Below are 25,993 nucleotides of genomic sequence, written 5' to 3' on the forward strand. Positions count from 1 at the left end.
AGCCTTTCTCAGGCCCAGCCCCCGACATTCGGTACTCAAGTAACCGTACAAGTACAATATCATAGCAATAGCTACATACGTGCCATCGTTCACCGAAGTCGTGTTCGTGATTTGACAAAACAACTGACGGCCAAAGGCGATAACAGCTGATTAAAGACTCGGCAATGGACGCATATGCCAGTATAAAAGGCCTTTGGTGCTTATCTTCTGGGCAAATCTTGTTTGTGTTCGTCTTGCGAACGTAAAATTTGCGTTTGTTATCGCACCATATGATGTTATGTTATGTTGTTATCGTTTGGTGCATTTGTTATGTGAGACGCCCACGCAAATGGATGCAAAAAGCATGTCATGTGGTCCCTGGTGTTAATTCGCTTCCATAATAACATTCGCATTGCGGAACCAACGCCGAGTTACTTTCATGGTAAATAAATCCGTCATGGTTGCCTTATCATAGGAGTGGATATGAAAATAATAGCGACGGCGTAAACGAGTGGAAAATATCAAGTGAACATGCAGAACGTCACTTCTCGTGACTGATCACACGCACACTGGCATGACACAATGGCCATGGCTACTTTGCCATAAAAATTGAATTGCATGGCAACTGAATTCCATTCTTTCTAACAGTCTCCAACAAAATGGCTCTGATTCATTGGTACATCCTCCCTTCCCCCGCCATATCAATGGTCAATCTTTGACTGATTCTCCGTTTTCCAGCTGATAATTTTGACATGTCTGGTGACTGCCGCCGCCGCCAGTATCCACTTCCACATTCATCCAGACTGTGAGTACAGCTACAGCCACAACGACCCCTACGGCAAAAGCTACCACTACGGTTACAGCAAAGGCTACCACTATACCAGCAGCCCGAGCCAAAGCTATGGCTACAAGAGCGCCGGTTATGCTCCTGGCTACGGTCAAGGGGGATACATTGGCCACGGCCACGGTTCTGGCAACCGTCGTGGTGTTGGAAGAGCGCTCAGGTACTATGATATGATCTACGACAACTGAGCAGCACAGTCGCGATCACTGACGATCTTTACCCGCTCCTGACTCAAACTTGGTCAACTGATTTGGCACTGGCAGTGAGCAATGTCATACAAGTTTTATATGTGTACGTCGATGTGCATATGCGCGCTATCGCGTGCGCGTTGGAACGTACGAATGTGCGCGCTGAAGCATGCAAATGTATGTATGGGATGCTTCGCCGTTTGGACCTCATGCCATTGGCATGATTCCTGTAACGGTGACAGCTTTTGCGCAGAGTTGAATATGGTGGCGTTGTCATGCAATGCGTTGATAAATGCTGAACAAATATGCAAAGATGAAACAGCGATCGATGGGCTCAGTTCTTCGCACCTGTGAATACCAGCACTCGGTTATGATAAGATCATGTCCCATTTACTCAGGCACAATGAAAAACTTCATATAACATGAAACACTTCATGGTCAATGAAAGACATCATATAACAAATAACAATATCAGAAGCTATCGACCAAAAACACTGACTTGAGCAGGTTTTATCCGCGCATTCCGTCAGCGGAGTCGTCCCTCATAGATCCCTCGCCTAAGCCTGGATATTCTGGTATCGGAAATGTGCGCTTTGGGACCCTTAAACGGGCAACGAGGACCCCGCCTCCGCTCGGTGTTTTTCCGCACTCGGCCCTCAGCGCTGGAGGCCAGCTGTGCGCTCAACAAAATGCCTTCTCGGCGTCAGTAGCTCAACTGACTCACTATCGGCCGCACCCGAGAGAGGACCCCGGCACTATCAGCAGCATCCGAGAGAGGACCCCGGCACTATCAGCAGTACCCGAGAGAGGACCCCGGCACTATCAGCAGCACCCGAGAGCGGACCCCGGACCCAGCTCAAAACTCAGTGCGGAGGAGGGACCGTTCGCAGACCTGCGTCGCCCAGCAGAGGTCCGCGACTCGCTTCGGAAGCAGCTGCGATCGCGTCGGACCCGGGCACGTGCTGAGGCCTTCATCGAACGTTGACTCAGAACATGCGGAAAACCTCAGGCATGCCACCACAATCTTTCGCTACGACCAAACGCCGTGTGTTGAGTCTGGCGAGACGTTTTACACTTCCCATTAGTCGGCTACCGCGTGACAGATAAACCCGCCGTGCACCCGTGCCGCAGGGATCCCCTCAACCCCCCCCCCCCCGCCTTGACCAATGACTACAAGCAGAGCAGGGCGCTATGCATGAGCTGGCACGGTCAGCAGCTCTTCCTGAACTACGAGCGCCCATCAAGCTGTTCTTCCGCTTCATGTTCAACTTCCTCTACGCTCATCACATATTGCGTCGAGCGATATTATGGAGCTGTGGCGCATCGCTCCCGTTCATGAGTGGGTGTTTACCGACAGCTCGGGTCGAACCCAACCTAACCAACCTACAAACTGCTGATGGCACCGTGCTAGGAGAAATAAACATCAACCACTACGGCAAAAGCTCATTAATCTAATCAAGAACTTCAACTTTGTAATTTCAGGCCTATTACAGTTCTGAACGTTATACTATAGCTAGCCGAAAGGGTCGGCTGCCTACAGCACCAAGACGACTTCCTTGTCACCAAAAAAACATGGCTTCCCGTGCCATATGCCTGCCAGCCCTGCCACTCGACGGACGTCGCCGCAGCCAGACTGGTGCTGTGGTTCAGTGCTATCTCCTCGAATACAGAGGTTGCGTGTTCTGCCTCAAGTCGCGGGAACTGCGACCCTCCGGCAACATGATATCCCGGAGAGAGAGAGAGAGAGAGAGAGAGAGAGAGAGAGAGAGAGAGAGAGAGAGAGAGAGAGAGAGAGAGAGAAGAGAGAGAGAGAGAGAGAGAGATAGAGAGAGAGGAGAGAGAGAGAGAGAGAGAAGAGAGAGAGAGAGAGAGAGAGAGAGAGAGAGAGAGAGAGAGAGAGAGAGAGAGAGAGAGAGAGAGAGAGAGAGAGGAGATAGAGAGAGAGAGAGAGAGAGAGAGAGAGAGAGCGAGAGAGAGAGAGAGAGAGAAGAGGATAAGAGAGAGAGAGAGAGAGAGAGAGAGAGAGAGAGAGAGAGAGAGAGAGAGAGAGAGAGAGAGAGAGAGAGATAGAGAGAGAGAGAGAGATGAGAGAGAGAGAGAGAGAGAGAGAGAACAGAGTGGGTAAGTGAGTGATTAAGTTTTAAACATTTTAAACATTTAAACATTAAACTAAGTTTAAAACATTTAGAACGGTGCCACTTTGCCCTTCGGGTTTCGGACCAACGCACTCCACAATGCGACGTCAAAATGAACTACCATCGGGTTCCAGTCACCTATCACTGGGCCCGTGTCAAGACTGACACTTTACTGATTTATTCCGATGCAAAGAGAAATTTCTTCACAAAAATATGTGATATGAATGACATAGGCGGCAACCGTGTACCTGCTCAAGTCAAAATGATTTGGGGGGGGGATGGGACAAGAAGCGGGCCTATCCCCAAAATGAATTAAATGCGTAGAAAGTTTTGTAGTATCTCCTGATCGATAACACCTTTTCATTCCAGCTAGGCAAAGTTTTAGTCAATAGCACTTGGTCAGAAAACAAAGCGCTAAGGTGACAAAAAGGGTCACTTCATCATCAAAGGGTCAAAAGGATGAAAAACAGTTCGTTCGTGGTTGGAGGTTGGGTTGGGTTGGGATTTCGTGGTTGGGGGTTCGTGGGATTTGTTGAGACCAGAAGTCTCATGGTGCAGTATTTGTTTTTTATTTGTTGATTTTATTTTATCGACAACAGAGCAGCGCTCCCTAGGAGGCAAACTCGTTCAAATAAAATGCAATAAATACACAGCACAGGTTAGTATGAACTTACGTAAAGGGTGACGTGTCTCAAAACTAAGCGAAGATGCACAGAGTGAAAGCATACCTGATCACCTTAACTCTACAAAATGGCAAAGCTGTCATGAATGGTACTCGCGCTAGCGTGCTAGTTACAAAAGTTTTGCTTGCTTCGCAGCAACACTTTTTGACACCAAACAACGCTGGGCAGTCTGCAAAACGGACCGCTCTGTGCTCTCTGTACACGCGCGTTAAGTACCTCGAGCAGAGTTCGGGCGCGGGTCGATCGAGGCAGCGAAACCAAGGAGAAACAGCTGAGCAAGATTTGAGAGCACTGTTAACCTTAAGATGTTTCTTAGAAAGGGTAAATCGAGCTGGCCTCTGCACTCGTGCTGCTAGGGATATAATTTCGAAATGGAGCAGAAGGCTGTCGTAAGGAGGAGCAGTCTGCCCGGAGATTGTGTAAGTACACAAATAGGGGACTTGTGCTGCACTCAGCCGGCCCGCGCTGCTTGGGAGCTGGCCGCCCCGTTAAGACCACGCTACAATATTCTAAAACCGGTCGCACGCTTGCAAAATACGCGGCCATTACTGCGCCTCGGTTGAAGTTCGGCCTGCTGGTACAGACGAGGAAGGACTGAGTAAGAAGACCAAGTGCTCAAGTGTCCCTACAGACCATGTCAGATGCACGTGCAGCAAAGGTTAGTTTGGTATCCAGCGATACGCCAAGGTCCCTGTTTTTACACACATGTTCAAGCTTAGTTCTATCGATAAAATGCTTGGTTTGGATGAGAGCACGCCCGATGATCATCGTGAACGGTTTACATCTTACAGAGCAAACGGTTGCCCCCCCCCCCCCCCTCTTCCTGGCCGCCAAGCAACCAGATGGTGGAGACCATTCCGCAGCAGGAGGCCGCCAGCCGGGGATGTTTGGTAGAAGCCTTTGATCCCATGTTGTCCCACCCATGTTGTCGCCTAATGTTCTCGGTTCTCGATTTAACATTGCGGTCCCGTCAGCAATGATCTGGCTAAGCCCTCATCAGACAGCAGGATTAACACAATAATCTCATTAAATGTGTTCTAAGTCAAACCCGATTTTAACGACATTCCCAAGGTGGATAACTCCGTTAACATGAAGAACGCAACTCCTAGCATACCCACTGATGCACGAATACTCCGAACATACATCCACTTATTTAGATGCAATATCAATATGTATTCAAATAATTCATATCATGTCTTTTATCATGCATTACATCATTAGCAGCACACTTTCCGTGCACTGGACCCCCTCGCACCGTCATTTCCGGTCCCGCAGCTCACAGACTTTCCTGTGATCCTTTCGGCTCTAGCCACAGCTCTAAACCCGTCCTCGTCCTCCCAAGGATGCCGCACCGCACGCATGGAGACCGCCGCGGCACGAGCGGGCGGACCGTCCGCTGCCGCGACGCGGCCCCGTCGCGGCCGCCGCGCCCAAGGCCGGCTGGCTGTGTGCGTCGCCGCGCGTGTCACGTGCCCGGATCGGAGTCACCTGTTGCTGGCGGCGGTCGGCGGCGGCGGGCGGGGGAGGGTGCGGGCGGCGGTGCGGGCGGCCCCGATACCTCGCGGTCACGCGCTTCATCGCTGGCCGGTCGATATGATGCCGACGCCAGCATTAGCTCTGATCTCTGACGGCGGGCCGCGGACATGCTGGTATGACGCAGTAGCCAGTGCCGCTGGCTGCGTAACACATGTGTTCTGGCCGCTTATGCCGATGGCTGCCTTCAAGAGCTGCATGAAAAGAAGTCACGCGAAACTCTCGGTTTTTAACGCTCCAGTTGAAGACAAATCTCCTGGTCAATCACGGGGAAATGGTCAGCGTGTAATATCTGGACGCGACATTGAGCTGACAGAACTCAGCAACAGCTGATCATCCAACTCGTGTCAGCTGTTGCTGCTGTGCCTCGCAGGACCAGAGCAACGTGTGTTGTTCGCATTGTGTAAGCCATTGCTTTCGCCACAAGCGCGACGGTACCTAACATGTGAACGTCCAAGGCCGTGTGACGGAACGCAGGTATTTGCGAATGAATGCTGCATTTACAAATATTTACAAGCGGGACCTTATCGACCGGCAAACGGAAGTGCCTTAGCGATGACGGGCGTGAAGACTGTGCATACGGGTGCATGATGCGCTCACGAACACGTTTTTATGGACTGATTCATCGGCCACCACACACATTTAGAGTCCGCACCGTGATATCGCACCAACTGCAAAACAAGGCGTCCATCCACAACAGCTATATTAATCAGACGAAATTGAGCGTGGAAGCGGCGGCATCCCCGGGGCATCTCCACCACAACGGGACCGTCCGGCGTCCCGCCGCCCGGCGGAGCCACTGGGCGGTCGCGCGAGCCAGCTCCAGCGCGCAGGGCTCGAAGCACAGCAGCGGTGATTCGCCGAAGAGACAGGCGCAGCTCGCATTCCAGTGTGGCACACTTCCGTGGCTCGGGTTACGGCACAGCGTGCTCCCGCGTGACGAGTGCCGTCTGACATTCCTGGTAAGATGGACTGGCAAGATATACGCAAAAATAGTGGTGAATGGCCTGACCCCACGGGGTTGAATGAACAGGCCATTCATGACTGCAGCGCGAGCGGGTTTCCCGAGGGACAACTGCATGTATAACGCTGAAACACGTGTTTTGAATCACCTTAACCACATCGCTGACATTTCTTCAAAACTCATTGCGAATAATCACCGCACCCTTAAATGCACATTTGTAAGCAGACACGTCGCGAATCGCTGCGCTAGAATCGCTACAATATCATAGTGCTGGCCAAATAAGGCCGTACCCTTGGCTGCGACACCACCGTTCCCCTAACGCTACACTGAAACCCAGTGACCGGAACCGTGTTACAGAGACCCTCATGACCCAGAGCCCGCATGCAGCAGCCTCCGTGCCGCGGCGTCGTTTCCAGTATCCCCAGTCCGTTAGCACATACCCCACGGTGGGGCCATGCCCCGCGGTGCCGGCAGCTGCGGGCGCCACCTGCGCGGCGGCCGGGCCACGGTCCGCTGACCCGGCGGCGCCCGCTCACAGGTTGGAGAGGTGCTGGGCGGCCGACGGACCCTGCAGGCGGATCAGCGCGTCCCGCACGCGCCGGCCGTACTCCGGGTGCGCCTGGCTGAAGTTCTTCACCGCGCGTTGCTGCAACACGGGCCGGGGGTCGACGTTCAGAAGCGGTCGGGTCTGTTATTGACCGGATCGACTGGTCCACTCGCGCCGGCCGGCCGCCGCTGCGGCACAAGAGCGCGCCCGCCGCCGATACTCGATCGAGACAGCGGCGCTGGCTGACGGGGCCGGCCGGCCAGCTGCAGACACGGCCTGTCACCTTCGCTCGGTCGCCGCGTCCCGGCACGGACAGGTGCGTCACGACGGACCGGCAGCCGACCCCCGCCGTGTCATTAGAGACCGACAGCTCTCGAATGACACGGCATGTGACGACTCTAATAGCAATGCCAGCGACTGGCGGCGTCGCCCACCAATCGACGGATCCTCCGCAGGCGGCCGCCACACGCAGCTCGGGCGGCGGCGCTCAGTGTCCCGTCAACTCCGCGTTTTCCTCGTACAACGCCCCCCCCCCCCCCCTGCACAGCTCAACTGCGCCCCGACCGAAGACAGTTCGGGTGCTAGCTCATCCGACAGAACGACGCCGTGGTCGCCACCCGCTGCGCGGAAGGCCCTGATAGCCAAATGCATGTCCGTGGGGAAATTCCCCGTACTCTGACAAAGTGGATGGCTGGAGTCACGTACCTCCGCATAACACGCATCATTCTGACGGCAGGTCATCCCGCCGCGTCCCGCCTGCGACTTATGCCCTGCACGAACGCCTCCCCGCGGTCGTCCACACCGGGCGGACCGCTCCGGCCCTAGCTCCGAGTGGCGTCTTGGCCCTGGCTCCTCCACAGCACCCCGATACATCGCTCAAAACGCGTCGCTTCCGTTCAGAAGTCATTGACGGCCGGTCTTTTGACCGTCAGCGGCGGCGTATGGACGCTGCGATCAATACGCCTCCGGCGAGGCCCTGCGATTGGCGAGGAGCCGGTTAATCCCTGACCGGTGCGGCGCACGTCCACCGCCGTCCCCACCCCGCTGCCTGACCTCAGTGCCCTCAGCCGCCGCCGCCGCCGCCGCCGCCGCGCGCGCGCGCGTGCTTCGGAGGGGGGGGGGAGTGGCCGGACACAAGCAGTTCCCCCCTCCCCGGACGACGCATGCCGATGCGGACGTCCAGAGAGTGAGGCGTGTACGGCGCAGCGGTGGCAGATAATGACGCCGTAATTGGGCAGGGTCTGAAGTTGTAACGAGGTGAACCTGAAGTCCGTGAAGTATTTGGTCCGGATAGCAATTTGGACGACAGGACAGAATAGAAAGGAATGTGAGTCACCTCCAGAAAATTTTACGCGGGGTACGATACCCGGAGAGGAGCCAGCGTCGATGTCAACCAGTTCGCTCTCACCGGTGTTGGCACTGGCCACGCAGAGCAGTGCCTGGCCCATGGGATTTGAAGGTCCCGTCTGAACTAAGGAACGATTCTGGCAGGTCCGGCCCTTTTCTCGCTTAGTTTGTGTAAAACGGGAAATCCCTGTGATCAGGGGTGCCTTTTTGTAATTTCGGGGGAACTGAGCCCCCCACGCTGACTGCACAAAGCTGTGACTTTACGAGCAATATATATATATATATATATATATATATATATATATATATATATATATCTGCTTCAAATGGGAAACTGTTTCTAAACATGGGAACCATTTTGGAACCGGCCAAGGTTTTAAAATAAAATTTTGACATGAGTAACGCAAATCAAAATAACCGAAACCCAGGGACAAATCAGAAAGAGCTCAGCCCCTATCCCCCCTCCCCCCCCCACCTACAGATTACGCAACACTATCAAAATGATGCCTGCGTGATGCCTGCCTGAGATGACTCTATGATGAAAACAAGCTGCGGGAATGTGACAGTCAGATTCGTATGCGTACAACCTCGTCCATCGTGTTCATCATTATTCATCAGATCTAAATCTCATTTCGCACAAGGCCACTAACCCCCGCGCTTTTACACACCACCGCATAAGCATCCTTGCGGGGTACAAGTTTCTTCAACACATCCTTATCAGAATAGCCAAACAAAATTAAACATCACAACGTTTCGTAGGTAAGATTTTCAGACGGTAATATTTAACCAGCTTTCACTAGAATGATGAACGAAATGCTTTCTCACCACGTTTTAGGTGGCATGTGTATCCCAACGCACGGCTAGTACCAACCCGACTATCTGGGCCAGTTGCCACCTGACAGTCGGCGACGAGTCACAAAGCACGGTCTCTGGAACGCGAGCTGGCGTGTCGGTGAATATGACGGCCGATGCGCGCTGCCAGATGAGGCAAGGACCAGAGAGCCACATTGGTCTCTGGAACGCGAGCTGGCGTGTCGGTGAATATGACGGCCGATGCGCGCTGCCAGATGAGGCAAGAACCAGAGGGCCACATTGGTCTCTGGAACGCGAGCAGGCGTGTCGGTGAATATGATGGCCGATACGCGCTGCCGGATGAGGCAAGGACCAGAGAGCCACATTGGTCTCTGGAACGCGAGCTGGCGTGTCGCTGAATATGATGGCCGATGTGCGCTGCCAGATGAGGCAAGGACCAGAGGGCCACATAGGTCTCTGGAACGCGAGCTGGCGTGTCGGTGAATATGATGGCCGATGCGCACTGCCAGATGAGGCAAGGACCAGAGGGCCGCATTTTCTTTACTGCAGATGCCAGTTTATATGGCAACATAGAAGTCAATGAGGCTATCCTGCCATGGAAGCTAAGGTGGACAAACATTTCCATGAAATTGATGCTCTAGGTATATCAAAGAGGATATCCGCGGTCTTTTAGGACTGGGTCTCCAGGACAATCTTCTCTCGTGCGGAGATGGGTTGTACTGACAAAAATTGGGAAAGGCAATGGGGAACCCATGCGCTCTTCCTCTGGCGATAATACTTTTAGACCAATTTGAAACGAAGGCCCTGGCCGCCACGGCCAGGGCCTTCGGCCAGGTGAGGGATCAGGTAAGGCAAGATGAGGCAAGGATCATGTGACATATATCCTACCAGACGAGCCAAGGGACGTGGCACTAACCAGCCAAAACACTCACAAATGAAACCTGTACCAACTCGGGCCGATTACACCCCTGTGCTTAAATAGCACGATTTAGAAATACGCAGCCTTGCAACTTTGTTGCTTGTACATGGGATCCTTTCATTTCGATCGTTGCGTGAAGCATCCATCTCAGCGAAGTGGCTGTGCATCCTGCAAGCTACGACAAGCCAAGCTGGGTAGGCATTGTCAATATCACACGCAAAGCATAAACGTTGTCCTTTCTACACTAAGGTCATATATTTTGGTTACGTAATTTCAGTGGCTGTGTGTGGCTTATGGGACCAGTGGTGGCGGCTGCTCATGAGCTGGAGTTCACAGAAGCCACGACACAGAAGCCTTGGACCTACCCATCCAATAGTTCACCACTAACACTCGCCCGCTAGACTGTCCGCGACGCAACCGGCAATCAGAAACATCGAGCATCGGAACTAGGGTAGGATTCCACAAGTATAATTACACCACTACCCGCGCGAACGTTTACCGTACACCCGGTCCCCAACGCGCATAACCGACGAGCGTTTCCAAGTTGGTTAGCCCTCGCCCTACGGTCCCCTGCGGAGTCTTTTCAGGTCTACCCTCCGGGGAGGTCCTCAGGCTAACCAGATCACAGGCTCGTAAGATCTTGAATACCAGAGTCACGCCGAAACCGCCCTTCAAGGAAAAAAACGCCCTTCGTTCGTCAAACGGCATCAGACAGACGTGCCTCACCAATACGGAATGTAACCTTTGCCAGGTCAAATCCTTTCAAATGGGTCAATTTGGCACTTTATAGACCTACCATCACGTCAAGAACTAAGCACGGTCAGGCAAATCTTTCCGAGACGGCGTTGAATAGATCTTGAGAAAAAATTATCATTGCACCAGTGGATGTCGACGCATGTGACCTGAACATGTCATATCACGTAAAAGGGCTCTGAGAGCGCTTGTTGCATTGGCCGACAGCTACATCAACTGTCAAAAAGTCTTATTGATGAGGAAAGCTGGGTTCGAAGGACTTCCAAAGCCTTGATATATATATATATATATATATGACATATATTATATATAATATATATATAATATAAACAATAAATAATAACATAAAACAGCTATATATATATATATACATAATATATATATATATATATATATATATATATATGTAAATAAATAATAACATAAAACAGATATATATATAAATATATAAATAAATATATATAAATAAAACATATATATATATATATATATATATATATATATACATATAATTAAGGTTTAACACTCGCACGTCGAAACGACTCCAAATGGCTCAATTTGTTCACAAATGTTGAAGCTTTATGTATTTTGACCAGAATGATCTGAACTTCCAACAGTCAGCAAAAGGGTAGTAATGCACTTCCGAGTTATAAAAGTAAGATGATTCTAGAAAACCTTTCTGAAGTGTGTTTACGGCGAGAATTGGGCGATGCTTATCACTTCGGGTTGAAGAAGAACTAAAATGACCGCGATACAGAGGTCACCGAACATGCACCGTGGAGACCAGAGAGACGAAATTTCTTCGACCTGTGTACAAAATTATGTTCATACAGGTAACCAACATTTCGACACCGCGCTCAAAGCCATCCACAGGTTATTCTGGAAAACTTGCGAGTCTTTCAAAAGAACCCTCCTTCCCTCTCCCCCCCCCCCCCCCCCCCCCCCACCTCTTAGGGCAACGGTTATAACATGACCGGGCAGAGCTTCGCATCGCACGTGTCCGAATCGCATTTCATTCCGAGCAGGCATTCTTAGGTATCAAACCACGTGTCTACAGCGCTTCGTGTGCGCAAAGCTTCACATACGCAATTATTTTCATAAACATTTATTTGTATCACATCTTGGTACATGCAATCTGCCGTACCGTTTTCATCAGAAAACTTGACATTTGTTTTCCACTTATTCATACACGCATTTCTCCTGGGCCTCATTTATTCGGACGATGTAACATGAGGCCCTTGCCTTCGAGTCAAATTTTCCTGCTCACGCAATTTTTCGAGCCGCACTTCTTTGTAAAAACATTTATTCATATAGCACGACTGCGCGTTGTTCTCCCACTGAATGACTTCTCGTACAGACTGCGTAGTGCTGTGCCGCGTGGAAAGGGACCCGCAACCGCCGGGTTGACCATGCATTGGAAACGAGACGTAAAGCTCGATCAGAATGCATGCGCCTGCTCCAACGCCGTGGTCTCCATTGCGCATTCTTGGGCAGAATGTGGATAGGCCGGCTCCGTGTTTCCACCACCACTCGCCCATCTTAAAGGGGTTAGATTATCGACCCATGCAGCTGCTGTGGTCGCTGGCGTTGCGGCAGTGTCGCCCAGGCCGTGGCAGGTAACGGCTGAGCTGCACGCAGTGTTTGCAGTAAGCTTTTTCTCACCCTGGCAGGAAGGGCGGGCACCATGTTCTGCATCTGTTTTCCCAGATGCGCAGCTTAACCAATGCACTGCCAGTGCCCTACTGACGTTTTGCAATGCGAAATTTGTCAGCATGCTTTTTTCCCACACGAAGGTAAGCGTTACGACGTTTTGCGCACAGCGAGCTATAAGGCGTAGTTGCGCCATGGAGCCTAATTAATGCTGACAGGTGCAGCGGTGATTATTGTCGTTGTCATTACGGCTTCACGACGCGTCCACCTGCTGATGCTACATGGCATCGCCTTCCCCTCACCCTGGCAGGAAGGGCGGGCATCGCGGGGAATCGAACCCTGTACCTCTGGCATTCCAGACGCGCAGAGGTTAACGCAGACGCGCTAACCACTCCACTACCGGCACCCCGTGCAGAATGATTGCTCGTGGCAAAGATTTCAAGAAAAAAAATCATCTAGCGTCATGCAACAAAATAGCACTTATGGCCAGTGAACGTAAGCATTCGTAACACAGAACATCACACACGTTACAAAGTCAGCTGTCTGCATGGTTTACATCGCTTGCTTTTGTGTGTCGTAGCCTCAAGTGCTAAGAAAAAAAAATGAGCACCTTGAAGCAATACGCTGTTGTCAGTCATGCAAAGCGTATTTGCCAGCTTACGCCCACATGAAACATATCTGTGCATGTGATTTCGTCGGCCATCCAGTACGCCCTCGGCACGCCCGGCTCGGTCCGCTGCCGCGCTCAGCTCACCTGGAGGAACATCTGTGCGTCCTTCAGGTGGCCGGCGATGTTGTTGACCAGGCGCTCCCTCTCCGCCTCGTTCAGCACCTTGTTCCAGAAGATGGTCACCTGGAAAGCGCGCCCGGTCATCACGGAGCATGCGGGGACACGCATGGGGCGCGGCTGACCAGGCGGGTATGGTCCAGCGCGGCTGAGGAACTGTCCGGCGCGGCTGAGGAACTGTCCAGTGAGGCTGAGCAACTGCCCAGCGCGGCTGACCAGGCGGGCACGATCCAGCGCGACTGAGGAACTATCCAGCGCAGCTGAGGAACTCTCCAGCGCGGCTGGAGCACTGTGCAACGAGGCTGAGGCACTGTCCAAAAGCGCATCAGAACCACTATTATTTTTGGAAGCATTCTAACGCGGAACCGGTGGGTTCGCATCAGTGCTACGGCCCACTTGCCTTTGGAAGCACAACCTACGAATTGCGTAATGAAAACGGCTCGAGCAATGCCAGGCCCTGGCCGTTTACGTCAAATACAGACGAGCCTGGGTCTAAAAAGACAAAGCATATGTCAACGGTTGCTTAACTGTAACCTGGCTGAGCTCTAGCCGCAATGGGTTAAAGCCCTGCCGCCCATCACAATTTCTTTTTTTCATAAATCAATTCAGCTTCCAGTTTGTTGTACACCCCATGCAAATACTGGTACTTCTTTCAAAGTGCTGTTCAAAAGCGACCTACGTCCTGAAGTGTTCCGCACGACTCTGGCGCGACTCTAGCGCCGTCGAACATGCCACCCGAAACGGCCACATCCGCCTCCCGAACTGCCGATCGCTGCACGTCCAACATCAGGTACGGCTTGGTCACTGCTGGGCGCCACCCAGTGGAGTGCGCCACTAATGGAGCGGTATAGCTTTCCCAGCCCAATGTTTTAGCAGCTTTCCCCACTAGCAATCATGAGAGGTGCCAGGACGAAAGGCACTACTAATGGAGCAGGATAGCTCTCCCAGCCTCATGTTTTAGCAGCCTTTCCCACTAGCGATAATGAGAGGTGTCAGGACGAAAGGCACCACTATTGGAGCAATATAGCCTTCCCAGCCTACTGTTTTAGCACCCCTCCCCACTAGCAATCATGAGAGGTGTCAGGACGAAAGGCGCCACTAATGGAGCGGTATAGCTTTCCCAGTTTTAGCTTAGCTAGCTTTAGCTAGCTAGCTTAGCTTAGCTAGCTAGCTTAGCTAGCTTTAGCTTAGCTAGCTAGCTTTTAGCTAGCTTTAGCTTTCCCAGTATAGCTACTGTTTTAGGAGCCTTCCCCACTAGCAATCATGAGAGGTGTCAGGACGAAAGGCACACTCCATCACACAAGGATGTTAGGCAGGCTGCACGCTAAACTTGAAGAATCCTCAGGTGACAAAAATAGCTAGCTTTAAATAGACAACTAGTGACATGCGGTACGCTGGAAGACAATAAGATCACACTCGCTCTGGCCATTATACCAAAGGTTTTAAACCTTTAACCTGAAGCATTACCCAATCTGGAAGCATTCAACGTAACAAATGAAAAATAGTGGTGGCAAACGTGAATGCGTGTATGAGGGATGGAGTATGTTACGCCGCAGGTATGCTTTTCTACAATCTACAATATTACTCCCGTTTGTTTGGAGCCGGCGATTTGCTTCAGCGCCTGATTTTCCTTTCATGATTCTACATCGCCAATAGGAGGCGTTTTAAGCCGAAACAGTTTTGCCAGTATGTCCTGATCACTCCCTTTGCGGCAGCTCATGGCCCGTCACGGCAGTTCACGCCTCATCACAGCAGCTCAAGTCTCGTCACGGTGGCTCACGCCCCGTCCCGGCAGCTCACGCCCCGTCATGGCAGTTCACGCCTCATCACGGCAGCTCACGTCCCGTCATGGCAGCTCACGCCCCGTCATGGCAGCTCACGCCCTGTCACAGCAGCTCACGGTCCGTCATGGCAGCTCACGCCCCGTCACGGCAGCTCACATCCCGTCACGGCAGCTCACGCCCCGTCATGGCAGCTCACGCCCCGTCACGGCAGCTCACGCCCCGTCACGGCAGCTCACGGCCCGTCACGGCAGCTCAAGTCCCATCAGATCAGCTGGCGTCTAATCCGAGCAGCTAACATCCCGCCAAATCAAGTCACGCCCGCCGAAAACACATGACGCCGTGGTGAGCCGGTTACCTGGGAGAAGTTGTCGTCGTGGCCCGTCTCGTACCGGCGTACATCTCCGGAGGCCGGGAACGAGCTGCACGCGTGCTGTGTGTCCTCCACAGGACCGCTGCGACGCAGGGGTCGGGCGGAGCGTCAGGGCGCCGGCGGGCGCGGGGCGGACGGGACGACCGCACACGAGGTATCGGGCCGGGTCCAGATGTGGACATGGGCGGACCGCAGCGACGCAGGGGTCGGGCGGAGCGTCAGGGCGCCGGCGAGCGCGGGGCGGATGGGACGACCGCACACGCGGTATCGGGCCGGGCCCAGATGTGGACATGGGCGAACCGTAGCGGCGGGCAGATCTGCCTGAGCTCATCACAACTAAAGGACATCACACCTTGTGGGCCGCCAAGTAGGACATCACACCTTGTAAGGCGCCATGTATGACATCACACCTTAGGATACCTTTGCTGCACCTGTCACAGCGCGTTACATTTGAGATGTAAAAGCCACACATGATATGAACAGAAATTCGGATAAGGCAATGAAATACGGAAGATTGATATTGCTTCTCGGATTCATCGCGAGACCCATACGGTAAAAATCAATGACCTACTCTGAGAAAACAGGGCGAACGAATCAACGCGAAAGCCACCGTGACAAAATCAAACCAACGAAGGTATGTATGAAAACACACAAAAACATGTATGAAAAACAGCAGCTCATTTTCTACCTTGAGAGCGTAAGAGTCAGGATTGCTGCTGACGGGATGCGTGAGATTCGGGATCTCACCTGAAGCTGTTGGGGAAGTAGTTGGGCGCCCCGTCCTGGTTGTCCATGCACATGGGTCCGTCGCGCTGGTAGTTCTTGACGCGCACGCGGTACGGGCAGTTGACCGGGATGGACAGGTAGTTGGGCCCCAGCCGGTGCCGGTGCGTGTCGTTGTAAGAGAACAGGCGACCCTGGCGCATTGGGACCAGCGGTCAGCGCGAGCGCAGCGGGGCAGCAGTGGCGCTCAGGCCAGGCGCGAGGCGGCGCTCGAAGCCGGCGCAGAGGGACGGCGGCGACGCCGAGAGCGGGAACAGCGCGGTGGGAGCTGCGGTCGAGGCTGAGCCGATTCAGAGGACAGGGGCGGGCCGCCCGCGTCGCAGGCGTGTCAGGCAAGCCTCTGCAGGAGGCGGGTACCCGGATACCAACAGCGCATTCCAGCACACGGGCTCAAGATTACGCCATCCAAGGATCTTGTGAGATCTGAGATTAACACTTGGGATCTTGGCACGCCAGTTGGAGTGTGCCAGGTTGGTTCTGACTGCGCCCGTGAGGCGCCTCCGTAGCCAGTCCTGTCGCCAGTCTCACCAGTCGGCAGGACCATTCAGGGCACCTCTATTTCAGGAGACCAACCACATCAGCCCGACAATCTCATAGCATTCCGCGCGCTTCGTTGAATTTCCACAGCCTTCACAGGAATGTAGACTCCATCTTTGTCAGCCAATTTCCTCCAGTAAATTGGAACTCTGCGGCGATAGGGCTTGGCACGCGCGTCACCCTAATCGGCCGTACTGGCTCAGCCCAGGTGAGGCCGCAGCTGCACCGCCGGGCAGCGACGGCGGGCCCCGAGCGAGCACTGATAGCGGGCGCTGATACCGGGCCAGATCATGACCGGGTGGGCTCGTACCGCGCGGCTGCGGGCGAGCGACAGACCGCGACCGGCCGCGCGACAGCCGGCACAGACGCCGCCGCCGGCCGTGCCTCCGCAGAGGCCCGGGCGGCGGCGAGGCCGGCTGTCAGGCGGCTGCAGTGCCGGCGCCGGGCCAGGCGCGAGCTCAGACGTACCTGCAGCATCTTGTCCGGGCTGGCCTCGATACCCGGCGGCATGTTGGCCGGACAGAAGGCCAGCTGCTCCACCTCGGCGAAGTAGTTCTTGGGGTTCCTGTTGAGCACCAGCTTGCCGACGGGGATCAGCGGGTAGTCGCCGTGCGGCCAGACCTGTGGATTGGCATTTTGCTTAGTCGAAAATACGATGGTGATTCAACGGCGTACCAAGTCATGCTGTTGTAAAACTGCATAGTCAAAAATAACAGACATCACATACCAGCTATCACAACGAAGCTCGTGTGATAGCAGCACTGAAAGCATCACAGCCCAGAATGCAGACCCAGAAGCGTAGAGCAACACACCACGTAAACCAACGCAATGGGGGCCGAGATGCTATCGAGATACCTTGGTAACATCGAACGGGTTGAAAGGCGACGCTTCCGCCTCCTCAAACGTCATGATCTGCACGAAGAAGCTCCAAGTGGGGAAGTTGCCATCGGCGATGGCGTTGTAGAGCTCCTTGATGCCGTAGTCGGGGTTGGCACCGGACAGTTCGGCCGCCCGCTCCACCGGCAGGCACTTGATCTTCTGGTCCGTCTGCCGGCGACCACCACACAGCCGTCGCTCCAGGACCAGCCGCAGGTACCGGCGGGGGCGCGGGGGAGGGCGACGGCCGGCGCCCGCGCTGACCGACGAGGGTTGGAGGGACGCAGCGGCTAACCCGCCGCCCCGCTGGGGAGCTTGCCACATAGTGCTGGGGTAAAGAACTCAGCATGTCTATATTTATTATGACATAGGATGCTCAGGTAGCTTGGGATATGCTTGATTATTAAGGGGATGCGGTATACTATTGCTTTTTATGCCTAGACTAATTGTTTATCAACGGAGCAGCCGTCACTGCAGTGAAGAGCTATACCATGGCCAGTCCTTGAAGGCGACAATCTGGTCAAGTGCAATACCGGCCTTGCATCAGCACCTTTTCTAAGCCAACTCAGCCGATACGACGACGGCCGCTTCTTCTGGGTTACGAGTGCCTCCGGAAGTCCACTGGACGTAAGCTGGCACTGTGCCTTTGTTATGTTAATGTATATTTCTATAATTAATATTACTTATATATGTAAATTATTAATATTAATATTAATTATAATTGTGTGTGTGTCGTTGAGGGTTCACGACGCACTCAGCTGGTGAGGCTATATGGCGTCGCCTGCCTCTCACGCTGGCAGGAAGGGCGGGCAACGCGGGGAATCGAACCCCGTACCGGTTTCCCTATGAATTATAATTAATATAATTAGTAAATTTATGTTGTGTGATGTAAACGAATGTTATGGCTTTCAACACGGCATTGTGACGGTGATGGCACAGCCAAGTTGGCCGCCGACACCCTGTTAAGCAGCCATCACAGGGACTGTGGTGTTGGCAGAGCTACCTATATGTTGACAGCAGCACCAGACCGATCTCCACCAGTAAGCTTGTCCGCCGCCTGTCATACCAGTCTGCGATAAAGACACGGTTTCATCCCGATAAGGCATTTGGTATTCATCCCTGGCGTTGATAATCTTCACAAATGTTACTCTGATTGTGTGTGCTAACGTTGGGCCGTCAGTGTGCTGGCTTCTGACTAATGTGAGAAACAGTGTAGCGACGCGTCGTGAAAGCCCACTGCTGTGTGGGATGCTCTCTTCGAATTATGTGCATCGCATATATAGCGATATAAGAGAGTAAGAACGTATATGACGCCCGACCACGCTACCAATCACCAACAGATCGATGAGTTTACGTGAACATCGAAGCAACGCAAGACTCTAAGCCTGGGTTTGGGGAGCACCCAGATCAAGACACGCGCAAGTCTGCTGCTAAAGTCGCAGTGATATGACGAAAAATAAACTTTAACTAGCAGCACCCAGAAAAAATATGTCGCTGACGTCAGCCAATCTCGAGCGCTCCCCGAACGTCACGCTCATCTGACGATGCCCCTCCCCCCCCCCCCTCCCCGCTCCGTTCATAGCGAGCTTCAGATATACAAACACGGAACGATATTCTGCGCCAGCGATGCCGTCCAAAGACGTAACATGTCAGTCACGCGTCAGTGGCCGAGGGCATCTGAAGGTCAGGTGCTCAGACAGCGGTTGCCAGGCAGCTGGTCTGGCACAGAGCGCGAACACCGTGACGGATGAGACGCCGGGCCAGAGAGCCTGCTGACCTTGTAGTGAAACTTGCAGTACACGGCCTGGCACTTGTCGTTGACCAGCTTGAAGGCGTGCGAGCCGTAGCCGTTCATGTGGCGGTAGCCGTCGGGGATGCCACGGTCCGAGAACAGGAACGACACCTGGTGCGTGCTCTCGGGCCGGAGCGTGATGAAGTCCCAGAACATGTCCGGGTCCTGCCGGCAGCGCCGCCGCGCGAGATCTGTCACCGCTGGCGGGCTCCAACAGCGGTCGGCAATGACGATCGGACAGAACATGTGTCCGGCCAGATCTATGCTTCAGCAGGCTTGATATTCTGGAACGGCTAAGGTGCAAAAATGTGCTTTAATTTTCCTGCGGCAACTGTGCATAAGTACGCAAATAAATCAGGTAAAACATGTTTCGTACAAAGAGTCGACACTGCGTTCATAGCACCAGGCGAACTGTGCGTCACTGGGACCCATTTTCGTGCCTACAGCCCCCTCCCCCCCCCGCCCCACCCCAGCCCCATCACAGGACGGTGTGTTTATACGAAAGGCGCCGGACAGGCCGCGTCGGCCATACACGCCCGAGCGCGGCATGTGAGCCTGCACCCCTCGTATGCAACGATGAGGGCCCCGAGTTTCGGCTGTCTCCTTCCCGACAGCGTACCATCCATGGAGAGAGAGAGCGGGTGACTTAGCACTTCTTCGGTTGCCGCGGTTCGACTGCCACCGCTGGGTGGTGGCGGCGGGCAGCGTGGGTGTCCCACGGCGCTGCTGGCGTCGCGTGAGACGTCAGACGCCACCGGAGATAGCGGGCGGTTCCGTCAGTCGCCGAACCCCACACGTTATGTAAGGGTCCACATGTCAGCAGGCACCGACTGCCGGCTGTTTACGTTCACTGGGCGCATGCACGGGGCCTGACGCGGGCCGACGGGGCGACCCGGCCGACGCACCGGCTGCCGCCTCACCTTCAGGTGGGTGGCCGGGTTCCGCTTCTGCGTGTGGATGAAGCTGGGGAAGAGGATCGGGTCGCGGATGAAGAAGATGGGCGTGTTGTTGCCGACCAGGTCCCAGTTGCCCTGCTCGGTGTAGAACTTGACGGAGAACCCGCGCGGGTCGCGCACCGTGTCGGCCGAGCCGCTCTCGCCGCCCACCGTCGAGAAGCGCACCGCCACCGGCGTGCGCTTGCCGACGGCGCCAAACACGGCCGCCTTGCTGTAGCGGCTGATGTCGTGCGTCACCTCGAAGTAGCCGAACGCACCTGCCGGCAGCCGGCGGAGACTAGTGGTGTGGGCTGGACCCAGGGCGACTGGCTGCAGCTGCCGGTGGACTTCGCTAGAAGCGGCAGCGCTGCGCGTGTAAGGCTGCTGGGAGCGAGACGTGCGGCTCTCGTCCCATCTGGCAGGCTCTGTTATCACTGTAGCGTTGTAACAAATGCGCACCTTCTGCACGCACGTCTCCTGACAAACAACAGCCATGTCGGGACAAACAATTGTGCTTTATATCGCGACGAGCTAAACTACCTGGTGCGCCTGCCTATAGGCACCGACATAATGAGCCGAGAACCATCTGACGGCACATACCAGCTCCCTTGGCGTGCACCACCCGCTCTGGGATGCGCTCGCGGTCGAAGTGGGCCATCTCGTCGATGTAGCTGTGATCCTGTATGAGCTGCGGGCCTCTAGGGCCAGCCGTCAGCGAGGCCGTCTTCGTGTCCATGGGGTGACCTTGACTCGTGGTGCATTGCTCTGGCGCCTGGTCGCAAACAGGTGCACACATGGGCTGGTGGATACATGAAACAATCTGCATGTCTACTTGCTGGACCGATTCTAAGTAGTCACAACCTTCACAGAAGATACCGAAAAGCTTTTACTTGCAATGCAAGAGCAGCCTTCCTGGAACTTTTGGCAAAGCCAATTAGATATATTCATGTCAATTTCAATATCATGCCTTCAGAGATGTCTATTTTTATGTAACACTTACTGCTAAAGACCATGACTATGCTTAAAGGTGAGAGTCTCATTATCTGTATGTAATTTGTAGAACAAACTTTTCATTGACATGAAAAGGTCCAAAAATTTGTGTTTACTTACCCCACATGTTCTTTTGAAGTCACCGAGCTGATTTGATGCTTTGCAACGATGCTCCATGGTGAGCAGGTGATAGCCTGAAACAAGCAAAAGTAACCAGTTTACATAGCATGGATGAGTTGTTAAATGGGAGAGTCCTATTGTGCTAATGCTAACTAAATATAAGTTCCGTGATTTTCTAGACTACACAGGTCCATGATTAAACTCAATGATAATGATTTAAGTGATTATGTGTGGAAAATAATGTAAAGCATACATGGCAGCACATATCACAGCTTTATTTGAGTTCTGAATTTAATACATTATCCATTTAATGATGTCAAAATCAGCAGCTTTGGCACACCAACTTCCTTCATTATTCCGGAATTTTCAAACCCAGCATGAATCTAAAGAAAAATTCATGTTTCATCAGAAAGCCACAGACAGACTGCAGGGGGGGATGAAGCAGGGCACCTGTCCTTAACATCAATATGGACACAAATGGCATTAACTCTGTCCCAGCCTTGTACTCACATGGTGTTGAATGGAAATACAATAATAAAAACTGTGCTATTGCCATACCAACTAATCCACATCATGCTACCACTTCACAGGTAATGGTGAAACAACTTTCACAACCAAGTAGCAGATCTTCATGTTATCTTGCCACAGGGTTTGGGCCAAAAATGAGTAATGGGAAGCTTTCAGACATTTGGAGACAACCATTTCTGAAGAGAAATGTACTACATTGCAAAAATTATCACTACAAATACACAGTTAATTACCTTGGGTCTAACGCAATACAATCTAGCTTGGGGCGATTATCCTGATGACTGTTTTTTGGGGGGAAGCTTAGGCTGGTACAAGACAGAAGCTGCCCCAGATGGGCTAAATTATGCATCAAATAGGGCGGGCTGCTACCCATTGAGACACAGGATTCGGGAGCCATGAACATTTTGTGTCCTCCTTGTCATGGTTTGCAGGTTGGTTTGTTTGTAGAGTAATTTACAAACTAAGATGACGGTCAGGGTGTACTTTCCTACCTAACGTTATTGTACACCATTCGTCGTGTTTAAGGCAGGACATATCGTAAATAATCTCAAAACAGGTAGAATCATGCTCCTACCTTCGAATTTCAATAACTTCGATGGCGGGCTCCCGAGCGCCGCGCGCACCGCACGGCCTGGACTCCCCAGCGCCGTTTCTGCGTTGCCGTTGAATAAATACGATATTTCTGCTTACCAAGAACTCTATAAAATGTACGGGATCAAGGTAAACCATTCGTCGTGTTTAAGGCAGGACATATCGTAAATGATCACAAAACAGGTAGATTCATGATCTTACCGTCAATTTTTTATAATTACGAAGGCGAGCTCCCGAGCGCCGCACACACACAGCACCCGCGAACCGGCGCCATTACTGCGCGGGTCACAACATTACTGCGCATCAAGCAGCATCAAGAGGTTAGGTTAGGTTAGGTTAGGTTAGGTTAGGTTAGGTTAGGTTAGGTTAGGTTAGGTTAGGTTAGGTTAGGTTAGGTTAGGTTAGGTTAGGTTAGGTTAGGTTAGGTTAGGTTAGGTTAGGTTAAGGTAGGTTAGCTTAGCTAAGCTTAGGTTCTGGTCAATTCTCAGGTTAGGTTATGTTAGGTTAGGTTAGGTTAGGGTAGGTTAGGTTAGGTTAGGTTAGGTTAGGTTAGGTTAGGTTAGGTTAGGTTAGGTTAGGTTAGGTTAGGTTAGGTTAGGTTAGGTCAGGTTAGCTTAGCTTAGGTTAGCTTAGGTTCTGGTCTATTCTCAGTTAGGTTAGGTTAGGTTAGGTTAGGCTAGCTTAGGATATGTTCTGGACAATTCTGGCCTGTGTGTTTCATAAATGTACCTAAACTCGATAAGAAACTATTTTGGTTGCTTTATTATTGTTACTTTGGTCCCATACATGTTTTATGGTTCTTGATAAGCAGAAATATTGTGCTTTCGCAACAACGCGGAAACGGCACTTGGGAGTCGAGGCAGTGCGGTGGGGTGCGTGCGGCGCTCGGGAGCTCGCTATCGTATTTATTAACATTCGAGGGTAGGAGCATGATTCTATCTGTTTTGAAATTATTTACCATATGTTCCGCCTTAAACACGACGAATGGTTTACCTTGGTCCCATACATTTTGTAGAGTTCTTGGTAAGCAGAAATATTGTATTTACGCAACAGCAACGCAGAAACGGCACTAGGGAGTCCAGACGGTGCAGTGCGCGCGGCGCTCGGGAGCCCGCCATCGAAGTTATTGAAATTTGAAGGTAGGAGCATGATTCTACCGGTTTTGAGATTATGTACGATATGTGCCGCCTTAAACATGACGAATGGTGTGCAATGATTTTTTCTAATGTTAGGTAGGAAAGTACACCTACACCGTTTGATATAAAATGAAGTGAAAATTAGTCAAAAACTGAACTTGCCTAAAGTGTTGTATTGCCCTCACCCCTCCCCTAGAAAGGTGGGATTAGTATTGCCAGCAAAGGCCTTGCCCAGCGCAAAACAGTCTGTCACAACATTTTAATTTCCAGGAGCACTGACTCTCTCCAATCTGAAATTGATGGAGACTGTGCGCAGACCCCGGAGAGCTCGGAGAAAACACGGTGTACAAGCGCTGAAATTGTTGACGGGATGTCGCATGGGGGCGTAAAACGGTCGTTATTACGGGAACACGCGAGACATAACGTGTGGCTTTTGCAGCCTGTGGCAACAACGGTACATTCGCGCCACAAGACCTCACCTTAAGTCAGTGACTTAACCCTGAGCGACGTCCAAGAGGTCCGCAAACCCAATCCAAAGGCCACCCCACAGCCACACAGCGAAACACTCGGGTCTCCTACGCGCAGCAGTTGTTACAGGTCTCGCACGCAGACCCAATACAGCGCTGACAGCTGACCAGTACGTTCACTGCGCGATACAGACGATAAACACGCACCTCCCAGGAGCGTTTTTTGTTTACCTTTGAAGCGGACCTCGACAACAGGCCCACAACTACCTACTGCGAGCTACTGCGCTATGAAGATGACGAGTCTATTACTGCCAAGGCCGCATAAGATATAAGGTACTGGTGACCAGTGGTATGACGTGACACATCCAGTGGTGGCGCGTTGATATCTATGAAGTTTGTGATTCATTCAGCGACAAGTTCCGATTTCCCTGAAAACATGTCACATGGTCAATTATGGCACAAGAACGTCGAAAACAACACTTATTTTGCGTTATCGTGTGACCTTTAAAATCAAAGGCTGGGTTGAAGAACGGCGAACTCCAAATCATCAAGAAATTAACGACCGATTCTAACTTTGCAAATATCAAAATACTTTAAACCACAAATATAGCGTCTGCCAAAAAATACTTACTCCTCAAGGTTACTCTTCATGGTCAAAGGACAGGGAACTCGATATCACAAAAAACCAGTCGCTCTGAACTTTTCAGGCGTGTGAAAATTCACCAGCGCATTAACTAGTTTCGGTAAGAGTGCTGACCTCTCACGGTTACCTTTCGAGGTCAAGCTTACGCTCACAGAAGGAGGAACTCCATGTCGCAAAAAACACGGGCCCCTATCATCCTGGCCGTGGATGTCAATTTTGATAAATTAGGGGGGGGGGGCCGAACCGAAGGGATGACATTCTACTTCTCCCCACTCTCTCTCACCGGACTTAGTCCACCTTATTTTGATTATATGCAATGTATTTCTTTAATCTTTGTATAATTTATTACATACTTTAATTTAAACAGCATAAAAATCATGTAGGGTTGGATCCAGGGAGCAGGCACTGGACTCACTCATCTCTTTTGATCGGCACATGAAGGTGCCACTTTAGAGGCCACCTTAGTGCGCCGATGGCGCTCTTCTATGACGGTCATGGGAAGCGGCACGCATTTTGGTTGTGAGAGATGGGACGATGTTAGCCATGAAGGACTGAGGTCATCCCCATATTCCAGAGCATTTCACTTCAACCTCACAAACCATTGCTTGTCTTATGGCGCTAGGTATGTGAAGTTCATTGCATCGTTTATCCGATCAGCTGTTACGATTTGCATCTTGTGATGAGGGCAACCATGACTTTCTGTTATGAGAGTGGTACGAGACGCCACTACGGAGAAAGATCAAAGAAGATCAAACTATTTGTGTATGATCATTTTAACCACGTGTTTTGTAGCATTCCAGCCAAAAACATTGCGGGCAAAGCCGACATTCGGGGGCCCAACTCAACATTGGGGGCCAGGGCCCTCCCAAAAGAATACCGATCGACACCCGTCACCCCCGCCCCTCTTATGACACATCGAATACTACCATTGATGGACTCGGGGCCCCTGCGAACACAGGACCCTCTGTTATATACTGAAGGCCCCTGATAGATACAGGGGCCGACCAGTGTAAATCGCTGGCCCCGGCTTTGTAGCTGACTGGAAAGTGAGTCCCCAGGCGCACATCGACACGGAGCTGACTGTGCGGTAATGGTGGTGTCTGGCCGACATGTACGCTCATATTGACTCAGGGGTCCCTGATCGGCGCAAAGGGCTCTCTGACCGTCATTTAAGGGCCCATCCCCGTGGGCTAGAGTCTCCGAATAAGAACTGATCAGCTCTTCATGCCCTTAAGCCCTCCTATCGGGGCCTTGATGGTCGCCCCCGGTGGGCCCCAGGCTACTAGAGAAGGCTACGCA

At 52.3% G+C, this 25,993-nt stretch overlaps 1 protein-coding gene across 2 annotated transcripts; it reads right to left on the minus strand.

Annotated features, from left to right (window-relative positions):
- Positions 1-6,048: 6,048 nt before the first annotated feature.
- Positions 6,049-24,249, minus strand: LOC119107504 (catalase). 2 transcript variants are annotated; one of them, XM_037230962.1, is made up of 11 exons: positions 24,064-24,249; positions 21,330-21,403; positions 20,820-20,991; positions 20,205-20,497; positions 19,270-19,449; positions 17,472-17,663; positions 17,085-17,237; positions 16,044-16,213; positions 15,275-15,378; positions 13,110-13,201; positions 6,049-6,972 (listed from the first exon to the last, which is right to left on the minus strand). In XM_037230962.1, exons 2-11 carry the CDS (start codon positions 21,384-21,386, stop codon positions 6,859-6,861), a joined length of 1,527 nt encoding a protein of 508 aa, XP_037086857.1. In that variant the 5' UTR covers positions 21,387-21,403; positions 24,064-24,249; the 3' UTR covers positions 6,049-6,858. The 2 variants fall into 2 exon arrangements, with proteins under 2 accessions (XP_037086857.1, XP_037086856.1); XM_037230961.1 differs by having other exon boundaries at positions 13,110-13,208; positions 15,282-15,378; positions 24,064-24,248.
- Between the last annotated feature and the right edge of the window lie 1,744 nt (positions 24,250-25,993).

The sequence above is a fragment of the Pollicipes pollicipes genome, unplaced genomic scaffold (genome assembly GCF_011947565.3).
Source record: "Pollicipes pollicipes isolate AB1234 unplaced genomic scaffold, Ppol_2.1 Scaffold_6686;HRSCAF=7923_pilon_pilon_pilon, whole genome shotgun sequence".
NCBI classification, from domain to species: domain Eukaryota; kingdom Metazoa; phylum Arthropoda; class Thecostraca; order Pollicipedomorpha; family Pollicipedidae; genus Pollicipes; species Pollicipes pollicipes.